Genomic DNA, 13,312 nt, shown 5'->3' with positions numbered 1-13,312 from the left:
GAAAGCAATATCAATCATAGACAAGTGATAGCTGTGCACCACCACATTAGCATATAAATTAGTAAATGAAAGCAATTACCTATTAGTAAATTTATTAGATTAACATGAGCACGCTTCGCAATAGCTATCGTTGTCGTCGTTTTCTTTCCTATCATCAGTATTGTCGAACCTGTTACCAAATGAGCTAAGCGTTTTCTCAACTAGCTCTTGGTTTACCGTGAATTTAATTGGATTTAGAATAGGTTTAGTCCTGAGGTAGTACATTCCAGTCTTGATCTTCCTCCTCCAACCATAAAAGTGCATCGATGACAGCTGAGCAAATGTGGGCTGGGCTAAAAATATATTCATCGACATTGACTGATCCACAAATGGCTGACGATCCGCTGCCAAATCAATAACAGACTTCATTTTGATTTCCCAAACTGTTTTATATAGATTCTTGATCTCCTGGGGGATACAAGGTATGCTTTGTATGGACCCTTCATGCTCAATTATAATATTTTTCATTTCCTCATTCCACATGCCCAATCTTTCAAGATCTTCCATCAAATACGTATTTACCACTTGGAATTCGCCTGCAACGGTTCGTCTCGTAAAAATATTGCTGGTATAGGGCTCGAAGCACTCGGAGTTTCCAAATAGCTGTGATGTACCTGCAGTAGGCATTAGAGCAATAAACAGACTGTTTCTAACACCATATTGAAGCACTTTGGCCCTCAGCTCTTCCCAGTTCCACATTCCTGATGGCTGCGCACCATACATTTCAAAGTGAAAAATACCTTTACTCAATGGTGAGCCAACAAAAGAGGAATAAGGACCCTCTTGCATAGCCAGCTCAGCAGACGACTCAATGGCAGCAAAATACATGGTTTCGGCAATCAGCTTGTTCAGCTCCCGGGCTTGTTGGCTCTCAAATGGGTATCTCAGTTTTGAAAATGTATCTGCTAATCCCTGGATTCCAATTCCAACGGGCCTATGCTTGAGATTGCTTCTTGAAGTTTCAGGCACTGGGTAAAAGTTGTTGTCAATAACTCTGTTTAGATTAACCAAGGCCGCCTTGACCACTTCGCGAAGAGCGTTGAAATCAAAAACACCATTTTTCACAAATGCTGGCAAACAGACAGATGCAAGATTGCAAACGGCAATCTCATCACTTGCAGAGTACTCAATTATCTCGGCACAAAGATTGCTAGATCTAATTGTCCCCAGATTCTGCTGGTTGCTGTATCTGTTACATGTATCTTTATATACCATATATGGAGTGCCCGTTTCAATCTGCGAATTTATTATAGCCTTAAACAACTTTTGTGCTGGTATTACAACTCTACTAAGAGTCTTCTCATACTTGAGATACAACTTTTTGAATTCATCTCCCCACACATCATACAGACCCTTGGCCTCGTTGGGATCAAATAGTGACCATTCCTCGTCATTCTCAACTCTTTCCATGAACAGATCGTTAATCCACATGGCTATGAAAATATCCCTGGCACGCATCTCTTCATTTCCTGAATTTTTTCTAACATCCAGATAGTCAAAAACATCCATATGCCACGGCTCAAGATAGAAAGCTATTGTGCTCTGTCTTTTTATTCCACCTAGATTCACATACTTCATTGTTTCGTTAATTATCTTTATGACTGGAACAACGCCCTTGGAGTATCCACCTGTTGATTTGAGCGGAGATCCTTTGCATCTAATATTGTGCAGACTTAGACCTAATCCGCCAGAGTATTTTGATATTATTGCACAATCCTTGATGGTGTTGTAAATGCCCTCTAGCGAGTCCTCCTTTGGAGAAATGAGGAAACACGATGCCAACTGACACGTTTTGAGACACGAATTAAACAGAGTGGGTGTGGCATGCGTAAAATATCCCATTGAAATGAGATCATAGGTCTGCTTGACTCTATAAAAGTCATTTCGGTGTATCTGAATGGCAGCCCTCATAAAAACATCCTGCGGTCTTTCAATTGGCCTTCTGTTAATTTTTATCATATAAGATCTAAGAAGAGAATGCACTGAAAAGTAAGATAAGTTAAAATCTCGGGAATAATCAATCATAGAATCGTAGACTGGAGCATTCTGGATAATCAATTCATAAATTTCAAGATTTAACAAAGATGTATTCTGCTTAATTAGCTTTATTTTCTCTGAAAAACTCTCTAACGTAATTGACTGGTGGAAAGTCGTTAAAATAGCAGCCGCAAGCTTGGCATAATCTGAATGAGTGGTGAATAGTGCTGCTGCTGCCTCGCTACAGAACTTGGCCAATTCTTCAGTTCCCATTTCCGGAGTAGTCCCTAAGCTTATCTTATCCAGAAAGTCTGCAACATCTATATGCTCTAGCCTGTATTTATCTATATATGACTGAATCTCTTCTTTGTAGTTTTGCAGATTCAAAAGGGTGGCCATGGGTTATTTGTGTGAAAAATATAAAAACTAAAATTTGGAGGGAAAATGAAAATTTTTGCTATAAATCGGGACATAAACGGCTAAAATTAATGGTGGGAAATCGCCAATGCTTTTGCCATTGTTAATTCGATTTCACAAGAGTTTACAACGTTTTTGGATTTTACTTAACATTTTCTCATTTCAGTAAAATGCAGATATATTCAATGAATGTTATTAATAACATTACAAAGCAACCAAACGTGTCGGGATTTAATCTCAGATATACCTTTTTGGACACCAAGATCAGTGAAGATGGTGTTTAATTTTTGCAGGACTGCTAAATAGGACGCTTGATATAAAATACAGGTATAAAAACCAATCAATGCACTATACCAAAACACTCAATGTTATTTCAAGTATTGTGCCCCTTATGTTTAACCAAAATTTTAAAGGAAGGAGAAGAGCAACAAGAAACAAAACGATAGTGGTGGAATCAAGAGATCTCCAAGACAGCAGCTGCCAGAAAAGTAATGCCACAGATTGCGACTTTTTTAAGGAGGCTATGGCCCTGGATGTATCTAAATCATCCGAGAATCTCAAAATGGAGCCCAAGCAGCCAGAAACTCCAACTAGAAAGTCTGATGTTATTGAGTCCAGGACATTTGTATTTACAGAACTCATGAATGCCTTTCAAACAATTGAGAAGCGAGCATTCGAAGACTTCCATGTAATCAAAGCTGCCTTAAAGAGATTCAAAGTCAATGATGAATCAGTGGTTGAAAATGCCATAGAAGATAAGGAAATGAAAGTTCAGGCAGAGATATTTCCCAGAATAATGAACAACCCATTCTTAAGAAACGATCTTAAAGTCCCAACTGATAAAATAGAAGAGGATGCCAGATCCAATAGATTTTACAGCAAGAGATTTGGATAAATGCAAATAATTAAACATAAGAATGTTTAATCCAACTCTTGTATTGTAATGCTGTTGGATGTCTGTCATATAAAAGTCAATAAATAATAATGAGCTTTAGTGTTTTACAGCGATCTATATATTATGAGGAATGCGATTTAATTAAATGAACTTTCATAGCACCATTGCTATACAATTGCCACGTGCTGATACAAAACGTCTCGAACAGCTACTAGCAGGTCATTTTCACTACTTTCAATAGAAAGACGATTTGATGTAAATTCAATTTTCATCTCATTGTTGACAATCAAAATGCCATCTTGTGCCTCAACCTGAAATCCTCCTTCAATGAGTGAGTTTTTAAGAATATCAATATTCAAATTGCCTAGAATTACTGGCTGACAGCATCCTGCATACTCCAGCTGGTCCTGGTCCCTGAAACGCCTTGAAATGAGCAACTGAAGTATCACATAGCTTGTAAAACTCCTGGTTCATAACATTTTCTGTAATTGATATTTTCTCTGCAGGGCTAGTCGAGCTGAACGATACCATCTCACTGGCAATATAGGAATTGATTCCCAGCCGGCATGTGTTAAAATACGTGTATAAAAACAATGCATTATCTCGAAAATCTTCCGCAATCACCAGTCTTTTGCAGTTTGACCCTTCGCATATCGTCTTATACGACACATAATCGCTTGTGCCATATAGGTCTATGCTCATAAGCGATATTTCAGGTATAATTCCTGTGTAGACTAATCTTCTCTCCTCAATCTCCTCGACTTCCCGCACAACAGGCATCCTAAGCTCCGTCTCATCAATCTTACTCTCAAATTTAAACAACACAGGCTCGCCATACTCATTATTCTGGCGTCTTCTTTTAATATACGGAAAGAAGTTTTTTCTTTCCAATGTTCCATGAACAAAAAACGTTGATTTTTCTTTGCTCCAGTGCTCATCCTCATTTTCCTCATCTTCATCACTTCTTATTTCGATTTTTTCAGGCACTGGCTCAAGTTGTTTCTCTTTGTATGCATAACTAAAGACTTTGATATTAGAAAAGTCAATGCTGTTATAGTCTTGGTCGATGAAAACCAGCGTATTTTGTTTTTGGTTAAACTTTTCAATAACCGCACCAGCATATCCTTCACTGCAAAGCTCGTTAACTAAAATTATTATTTTTTGATCGGAAAGCTCATTGACCTTAAGAAAGGATATATTTAAAAGTGGGATTATATCAGTAGCCTTTGAACCTGCCCATTCAACCATTGACTTGATTCTGTCAAGGAACATCTTGCCATTTCTTGAAACAATTGCTACTTTGTGCTTATGTAGAATACAAAGTAGCTCCAACAGCCTCTGATATGCCACCGAAAATAGTATACTTCCTTGGCTTTTGGACAGTACCTCATGTATCTTATCATCTCTTGTTCTAAGCGTATATGGAGTGATAGAAAGGTACGATGTGTTTGTGATAAAAATACTGGCATTTTCAATATTTGAGTGCGAAAATCCGTCCAAAAAGTGTTCTTTTCTGTGATTGAAGTTGTAGCAAATTACAACCAACTCAAGATCCTTGACAATTCTGTAGATAGAGTTGCCTATGATGTGTCCAGCGTTGAATGAGGTGATTTCAACATCTTTTATTTTGAATGGCTGTGAATACTTTATCTGTTTTGGAAAAAATGAACTAAGAATTCTGTCTCCTAGGTTGTGGTTAAGTTCATCCAGCACAATCTTTCCAAGAACAGCTGTTGGAATTGTGCAGAATATCTGAGAATCTGCAAATAAGCCTATTGCACCCATGTGCTGCAGGTCAAACGATGTTAGAAGGATACAGTCGGCATTTTGAATGGTTTCTTTCACAGTGTCGTATATTGAATAATCAAAATCCTTGCCTATTCCACAGTCTACTATGAGCTTAATGTTGTCTATTTGTAGGAGATGGCAGAATACTCCCGTCTTGGTGTCTATCAATGGTTTTATACTAATTTTGTTCTCCAGCATGGGCATTCAGAGTAAAATACAAAAAACCAATGCTATTTTGAGACAAATTTACTTAGCCTGTATACTCCAGCATCGTAATAACCCCAAGTGCCATTTTCATATGCTAAAAGTACTTAGTTGAGCTTGTATACATAAGCAGTTAAATACTTTATGCTAGCTGTGTTTAGACATATTTGTCTCCACGAATATGCCAATCCACATATATTCTTTAGATACAGAAAACTAGGCTAGCTACTTCATAATTTGGTTCATTTCCTTGGAAACAAAGTAGAGTGTGGCCGACTAGGAAAGCAGCTTGTGGGGCCCAGGCTCTCCTTTGGATTGTTTGATCCCACCTGAACCTAGATATCGACATCTTTTGATGTTTCAGCCATTGGTGGCAATTTACTTTAGATAGTACCATGCTGTCTTTTAAAAATCAAAGATAGTTATCTTTGGAAACTCTTAGATCTAGATCGCCCAGGATTCTACACCTGTACAACACTACAGAATACTCCATGTGTGCTTGTAAATAAACTGCCTAACTAAATAATCTTCCGCATCTGTTACATTCGAACTTGATAATGCACGGAGCTCTAAAGTATCTCTTGGACAAAGTTTAAGACTAAATGCAATGACTCCATTCAGGCATTTTATACAGCTCTATTTTAGTTTACGTTATTTTGCCGCAGATTTTCTTTGCTAAAATTTTCAAATATTTTTTGTTTTGATTTTATAAAAAAACTTACCCCCATGCCAGATTATCTCAGCATCAAGGACAATATCTTTACACACGTGGGTTTTAATAAACTTAGAGGATCGCTAAAGAATGGTGAAAAAACTCTACTGGAAATGCTTAAGAAAAAGGTGGAGCATAGCCCAACAAGTAAAATTTTTGGAACTATCAACAAGGAAGGCCAGATCGATTATATAGACTATCAAACAATGGACCGCAGGGCTAGAAGATTTGCAGTATTTCTCGAAACGATTACAAAAGAAAGAGAAATAGTTGGTATCGCATCTGTTAGTAGAGTGGAGTGGCTTATTACTGAATATGCCACATACTATGCCAACTGCATAAATGCTCCCGTGTATAGCACTTTTACTCCGCCCACTCTTGCTTCTCTCATCAATATGACTAAGATGAACATTATAGTTGCATCTTTAGAGGCTGCCAGAGAGCTTGTTGGAAAGGTTTATGATCTTTGTGAGACACATAAGTTTAAGCACATTATTCTGATGGATGACTCGCAAGAGTTAGTTGAAATGTGTCAAAAGAAAGGTATTAATGTGTCGGTTCTGTCAAATATTGTAAATAATAACATTTCTGATTCCTCACTTGCCAAAAATCCAATAATTAACGATACGCCGACGCGCCCATCTCCAAAATATAATGATCTCGCCAGTATATGTTTTACTAGCGGAACCAGTGGAGACCCCAAGGGTGTTGAGCTCACCCATTCAAACTTCATTGCACAATTAGAGGCTTTTCAAATAGGATCTAGGTTTTACGATATTGTGGAGATCACTCAAAACGATGCCTATATTTCGTATTTACCACTAGCACATGTTTTTGAAAGGATCTGTGTCTGTATTTGTATTTTAGAGGGATGTAGAATAGGCTTTTACCGTGGCAGCCGTGAAAAATTAGCGGAGGATTACAAGATTATTAAACCCACATTTGTGGCTGTTGTGCCTAAAGTTCTCAAGCTTTTTCGCGACACCATTGAAAAGAAAGTTATGGAAAGAAGATGGTACCAGAGAGCGTTCTTCAGGATTGGGATGGCATATAAGATTTTTCTGCAACGATTTGGTATCTATAAAAGCTGGATCTGGGATGCTGTTCTGTTTGGAAAAATTGCTAACCTTTTTGGTGGCCAGATTCGTTCTTGTTTGTGCGGTGGTGCAGCAGTTAATCCTGACCTGATCAAATACATGCAAGCTATACTCTCTGCAAATATCTTCCAGGGATATGGACAAACAGAAGGACTTGGGGCCAATCTGTTGAGTGTTTTTTCCTCCACCGATGTTGCTTCTGTCGGGATTCCCTTTATTTCTACAATGATTAAACTTGAGGATCTGCCCGAAGAATATCCAAGGAGCTACAAGAAGCTTCTGATGAACGGACCAGCAATATCGAGAGGGTATTTTAATCAAAAGAAGAGAGGAGATAATGAGTGGCTTGATACTGGAGATGTTGTAAAGTTTGAAAATAATCGGTTTTATATTCTCGGTCGTTATAAAGACCAGATTAAGATTGGCAATGGAGAATATATTGATCCTGAGACTCTTGAGAATTATCTGCTAGAAGAGGTCAAAGATATTGACAATATCTACATTACAATTAAGCCAGGACAGATTGATCTGATTGCGTTAGTTGTTTGTAAAATGACTAAGACTGAAGAGACCAAAAACAATGAGGAAACTGTTGCATGCTGGATTCAGAGTGCTCTTGACCATCTCAAAAATGAAGGAAAGATTGGCAAGTTTGTATCTATCCATCACTTTGTACTTATTGATCAGGATTTCAGTGAAGTTAAATCTGAGAGTGGGCTGGTCACTGCCTCTATGAAAAAAAGACGAGTGTTGATTGATAGGCACTTTTCTCACGAAATTGATGAGGCATACCGGAAAAAATATTAAATTTTATTAATTATGCTTCGTTTTAATACTTATATTTTTAACGGACATACATAACGAGTGCTGTTAATTGCATTATGTTTAGGAAGAATGTGTTTTCGCATTCACCTCTGAAGTTGATATTCGATAGTGGATCTTATCTCCATAGACTGTTTCAAGCTTAGTTCAAAAAATTTTGTAGAATTTTTTTACCCATGCCGACTCAAGGCAAAAAGAATAGCATTCCTGAGCAAAAGAGAAGTATTCTTGACTATTTCTCTCAGAGTAGTGCCAACAACACAGCTGACGAGAATATCCAAAATGAAAAGACAAAAAGACAAAAAAATCACATAAAACCTGCTGTATCAAGCGAGTTGGACCTTGAAAATAGCACATCATCCCTTGTTTTTGGAACTGATATGGATAGCTTTGGTAGCGGTTTCACAAAGGAGCATCCAGATACAGAAAATGAAAACATGCCGGATGAAGATATAGACATGGTGAAGAAAAATATTACTGTTATGAGTGAAGCTTCAAATGTCATGAATAAGAATAGTGCAATAGTTTGTAGCTCTAGCAATCCCAATACTGGCTCAGCTTTGTTAAACACTTGCAAACACAGACAACAATATAGTCCAGTAATAAGTAAGATTGTTGCTGACTATCTTGACACGAATCCTTCCGAGCTTACAATTATCGATACAACTGAGCTGTCTTCAGAAATGCCTCAGCAGGAGGAAAGGTATGAATTTTTGGTTGATGTCAGGGATAAAAACAAGATCAGAAAGGGCGAAGATGGGTACGATCCAACCACATTGCATATTCCTAAAAAATACTATGATAAATTTACCCCCTTTGAGAAACAATTTTGGGATATTAAAAGCAAGTATTTTGATACCGTTATATTTTTCAAAAAGGGTAAGTTCTATGAGCTATATGAGGATGATGCAATAGTTGCATCTAAATTATTTGATCTGAAGATCGTTGAGCGCGTAAACATGAAAATGGCCGGTGTTCCTGAAAGCAGTTATGAGGGTTGGGCCGCAAAGTTTGTTGCTCATGGATATAAAATAGGCAGAGTGGATCAGGTCGAAAACTCAATAGGCAAAAAAATCAGAGAACAGAATGGCAAAAAGGATAAAATCATTGCCAGAGAACTCAAAGAGATAATAACTACTGGAACTGCATATAGCCCCGAATGCATAGACGGGTGCTTTCCGTTCTTTCTGGGAGTGCTAATCCAACACAATCGATGCAATTCAACACAATGCGCAGGTCAAATACATTTCTCAATACTGCTGTATGATGCAGGTGCAAATAAGATATCTATAGGCACATTCTGTGATTCCTATGACTGTTCTCAGCTTAGAACCGTATTTGTTCAGAATGATGTTAGAGAGTTAATAACTAATGAGAAAGTTCAATTAGGAAAAGATATGAGAATGTGCATTCCTGATAAGACACCTGTTGTTTCAGATAGAAAATATGATTTTTCAATTGAAGAAGAATACCAATGCTTCTCGTATCTGTATAACTATATGAAATCGCTATGTCGTGAACAAGCACTTGAATCAGCCGTTGTTTCAAATATTAAAGAAGGCTCCGATTTTATGACTTTAGACGGGTCAACATTGGTTAATTTAGACATTCTTACCAATAACTTTGACTCTACCGAGGATCATTCGCTATTTAAGTCAATTAACTACTGCTCAACACCCTTTGGGCAGAGGCTTTTGAGAAAGTGGATTGTCACTCCTCTGAAAAACCTCGAGATGATTAATGAACGTCGAAGGATAGCTCAAATTTTTTCAAAAATCAACAGTTCTGAAATAGTGCAGTCTTTGAAAGAGATAGGCGATATTGAAAGATATTATGGGAGATTAGGAGGATGCAGTCCCACTTTTAAGAATCTAAAGTCTTTTGTCGAGAGCTTAAAGAAGGCCAATTCTGCTCTGAAGATTTTGAAAGCCATATTTTCAGATCAATGTGAATCACAATCCAACATTAATGCAAAACATCTGGGATGTGTCCAACACGTTCTTGATCAATTTGAGAAAGTCTATCTTCTCTCTGATTCTGATATTTTACCGGGAAATGATAACGATGAACTTTTTGTCCTCAACCGTCAGCAAGTTGAAATTCAAGATAAACTTCAAAAGTTTCTTAAAAGTCTGAAAAAATCCACAGGCTTTAACGACTTATGCTACAAAAGTATAGGCAAAGAAATATTTCAGATAGAGACTGGCTATAATAATCAAATGCCTAGTGGCTTCTATTTAGTTTCCTCAACTAAAACACAAAGAAGATACTATTCCGATGAACTTAAAGCCATCACTAATGAATTTGAAGAATGCGAAGAGAAAATATTCCAATCTAAAGGATCCATTCTAAGAAGAGCAGTTGATTTCTTGAAGTCGTTTTCGTTTGATATTCATTATTCTACGAACTATCTTGCTTGTATTGATTGTCTTATATCTTTCTCAACATTCAACGATCAGGTTGCCGTAGCAGTTCCAGAATTTGGCCCAAAGTTAGAACTGGTTGACTTTACCAATCCTATTTTCGCTGACTATATTAAAAATACCTTCACTCCCAAGCATAACATAACACTCGTTACAGGCCCAAATATGGGAGGCAAATCTACGTTTTTGCGAAGTATCTGTTTGAACATCATCCTGGCACAGATGGGGATGGGTGTGCTATGTAAGTCTATGAAATTGCCCGTTTTTGATCGAATATTTACCAGAATAGGCGCTTCAGATTCTTTAGCCAGAGGTGAATCAACATTTATGGTTGAAATGAATGAAGCATCTAAAATCTTAAATCAGAGCACGAGAGAGAGTTTTGTGATTATGGATGAGCTGGGAAGAGGCACATCAACTCGAGACGGTGAAGCCATTGCACGTGCAGTGCTAGATTATTTAAAGACTGTTGGTTGCATGTGCCTGTTCAGCACACATTACCACAAACTTGTGGAAAACTATGAAGATGTGGACAAGTCGTATGTGGGGTGCAAACTAGATCAGCGAGATATTACTTTTCTTTATAAGATGCAGGAGGGTGTCTGTGGAGATTCGCATGGTCTTTATATTGCCAGGATGGCCGGCATACCTGATGAAATTGTTGAGAGGGCATTTGGTATCAGAAAAGCACTTTCCAGTAATCAAAAATGAATGGTCTGCTGCCCTTTAATATAATACTTAATGAGCGTTTTACATACCATTTTTATTTGATATTGCAAAATTCTTCTGGATAGTTCTTTTTCTGTCTTTAGGTTTATTAAATGATTAGATTGTCACATATCAAGCCAGACGAAAATCTGGCATGTAAATTACTACACTCTCCAGCTTAATGCTTGAAGATAGGCCAAGCACTTTATTTCTATAGCCCAATGGTCTTTAAAATTTCCTGTGCCCACAGGCTTTTGATCACAAACTTGATAGATGTCAAGTAAACTTGACATTTTGTTCAAGGAATATTAAAAGGTGATTAGGTCATCCAAAGCTGCATTCTCAACGTACTATATTTCACATTCCAATACATATTTCATTCGATGCGATTTTATTTGAACATGTGTTCTTCTAACTGTAAAACAAGCATTAAAGAACTTAGAATACACACCTACATCTACTCTCTATGTACTTTCTCTAGTTTCCCTCCTAAAGTCATCCATCAGTAGTTTCATTTTGAAAATTTTTCTTTACCCTCATGGATTTATCAAAGGATTATTTATACAACAGAGAGAAAATTGTTTTGTTAATTTGCGATTTTTATGAGACTTCTCAAATACCCATTTCAATGCTGGAAATAAAGGATAATATAGCACTCTTCCCAGTAGCAAATATCCCACTAATTGAGTACATTCTTACTAATTTAATGGACCAGCAATTGAAGAATGTGGTTGTAGCAGGGAACAGAATAGAATCGATAATTGATCACATAAAGACCACAAAATTTTTTAAATACATGAATATTAGAGCGTTGAAGTCTAATGGGAACTGCCTTGGCGATATATTTAGAGAAATTCATAATTATGAGTATGAGTTTTTGGATTTGGTGATAATGTATGCCAATCACTACACGAATGTTCCGCTCGATAAGCTCATTGCCAGGCATCGAAATTCCAAAAATACAATCATGACTGTATTTACACACAAAATAGACACAAATGATATTTACACACACATATATGCTACTAAAGATGGTGTGATTTGCTATTATCAGAAGGTATCCGGAATCAAAGCCAATTCTGAGGATATGCTGAAGATATTAAAAGAAAATCAATCCCTCTACATTCACACATGCTACAGTAGTCCTACAATAGCAATAATTTCAAATCCAATATTCTCAATTTTTACCGATAATTTTGACTATGCAAATCTCGGTGATTTCATCGTAGGGATGATTGCTTCTGGGATTTATAATTACAAATTCCAAATGGTCACGCAAGATGATCTCAAGAAACAACATGCAGCCAATCATCACGAGCCAGTAGGGTCTGGACGGCATTACAAAGAGAATTCTTGTATGGAGGGGTGTTTAGGGGGGGAAGGTTCAAACGAGGATCCTGAATGTTACTATAGCAAAGAAATTATAACTCTTTTTGATTATTTCAGGATTAACGATGATGTTTTGAAGATGTCTTCTTCGGTGTTCCGTTTACCACAGACGCCAAACTATGTAAAAGGACATGTAAAAAAGCTTCATAGAATTGAGAACTCTGTGATAGGAGAGAAAAGCTCGGTGGAGGGCAGTCTTAGGAACTGCATTGTGTGGGAAAACTGCCATATTGTGAATGATTTGGACGACTTTATCATAATTACAAACGGAAGGATGTTTAATGTGTTTCATCTTGAATGTGAAGCTCGCATAGACAGTCCAGAAACAAACTCTCAGGAACAATTCCATAAGAAAGAGACCTTCTTTGACGATTTCAACGATTATTTGAATTCATTGATCGACAGTTCTGATCTCGATGAGCTAAAGTTTGACGATGTATTTAAACAGATATCGTTGTTGAGAATTATTTGGAATGCATCTCGGCAGGAGGTGATTGAAGCTTTTGCATTTTTCTTTATTGAGAGCATAGATTTTGAAGATCTTGAAAATTCGGTTTCAAAAGCGAGCTGGTTCTTTGGAATTCTTCCGGAGTTTGTGCAAACAATGGATGATCAAGAATTGCTCATGGAATGCATACATTGGAATCTTCATGAGGTTGAGTTTGGACTTAAGACACAGATATTTTTTAACTATGCTTTTTTGCTGGTTGAAGCTGGAATAATAGAAAAGGCTGTAGTGAAGCAGTTTAACAAAATGCATAAAAGTGGAACCTTTTGAAAATAAAACGATGTGGCCAATTTTTTGCAATTTTTTGATTATAGGCTTATTTTAACTATTTTA

General features: G+C 37.1%; 6 protein-coding genes across 6 annotated transcripts; 4 read left to right on the top strand and 2 right to left on the bottom strand.

Moving 5' to 3' along the window:
• Positions 1–99: 99 nt before the first annotated feature.
• VICG_00058 (ribonucleoside-diphosphate reductase, alpha subunit) lies at positions 100–2,415 on the bottom strand (the record flags this gene model as incomplete). The annotated part of the gene is made up of 1 exon (XM_007603449.1): positions 100–2,415. One exon carries the CDS (start codon positions 2,413–2,415, stop codon positions 100–102), a length of 2,316 nt encoding a protein of 771 aa, XP_007603511.1.
• A 409-nt stretch (positions 2,416–2,824) lies between these two features.
• On the top strand, positions 2,825–3,328 carry VICG_00057 (uncharacterized protein; the record flags this gene model as incomplete). Its single annotated transcript, XM_007603448.1, has 1 exon — positions 2,825–3,328. The coding sequence occupies one exon, from the start codon at positions 2,825–2,827 to the stop codon at positions 3,326–3,328; it is 504 nt and encodes a 167-aa protein (XP_007603510.1).
• Positions 3,329–3,676: 348 nt separating this feature from the next.
• VICG_00056 (uncharacterized protein) lies at positions 3,677–5,320 on the bottom strand (the record flags this gene model as incomplete). Its single annotated transcript, XM_007603447.1, has 1 exon — positions 3,677–5,320. One exon carries the CDS (start codon positions 5,318–5,320, stop codon positions 3,677–3,679), a length of 1,644 nt encoding a protein of 547 aa, XP_007603509.1.
• Positions 5,321–6,046: 726 nt separating this feature from the next.
• VICG_00055 (uncharacterized protein) lies at positions 6,047–7,936 on the top strand (the record flags this gene model as incomplete). The annotated part of the gene is made up of 1 exon (XM_007603446.1): positions 6,047–7,936. The coding sequence occupies one exon, from the start codon at positions 6,047–6,049 to the stop codon at positions 7,934–7,936; it is 1,890 nt and encodes a 629-aa protein (XP_007603508.1).
• Positions 7,937–8,127: 191 nt separating this feature from the next.
• On the top strand, positions 8,128–11,085 carry VICG_00054 (uncharacterized protein; the record flags this gene model as incomplete). The annotated part of the gene is made up of 1 exon (XM_007603445.1): positions 8,128–11,085. One exon carries the CDS (start codon positions 8,128–8,130, stop codon positions 11,083–11,085), a length of 2,958 nt encoding a protein of 985 aa, XP_007603507.1.
• A 535-nt stretch (positions 11,086–11,620) lies between these two features.
• On the top strand, positions 11,621–13,249 carry VICG_00053 (uncharacterized protein; the record flags this gene model as incomplete). The annotated part of the gene is made up of 1 exon (XM_007603444.1): positions 11,621–13,249. The coding sequence occupies one exon, from the start codon at positions 11,621–11,623 to the stop codon at positions 13,247–13,249; it is 1,629 nt and encodes a 542-aa protein (XP_007603506.1).
• Positions 13,250–13,312: the final 63 nt, after the last annotated feature.

This window comes from Vittaforma corneae (genome assembly GCF_000231115.1).
Source record: "Vittaforma corneae ATCC 50505 unplaced genomic scaffold supercont1.1, whole genome shotgun sequence".
NCBI lineage: Eukaryota > Fungi > Microsporidia > Nosematidae > Vittaforma > Vittaforma corneae.
The sequence above is the reverse complement of the archived record's forward strand: the minus strand, read 5'-3'. Positions and strand labels throughout refer to the sequence as shown.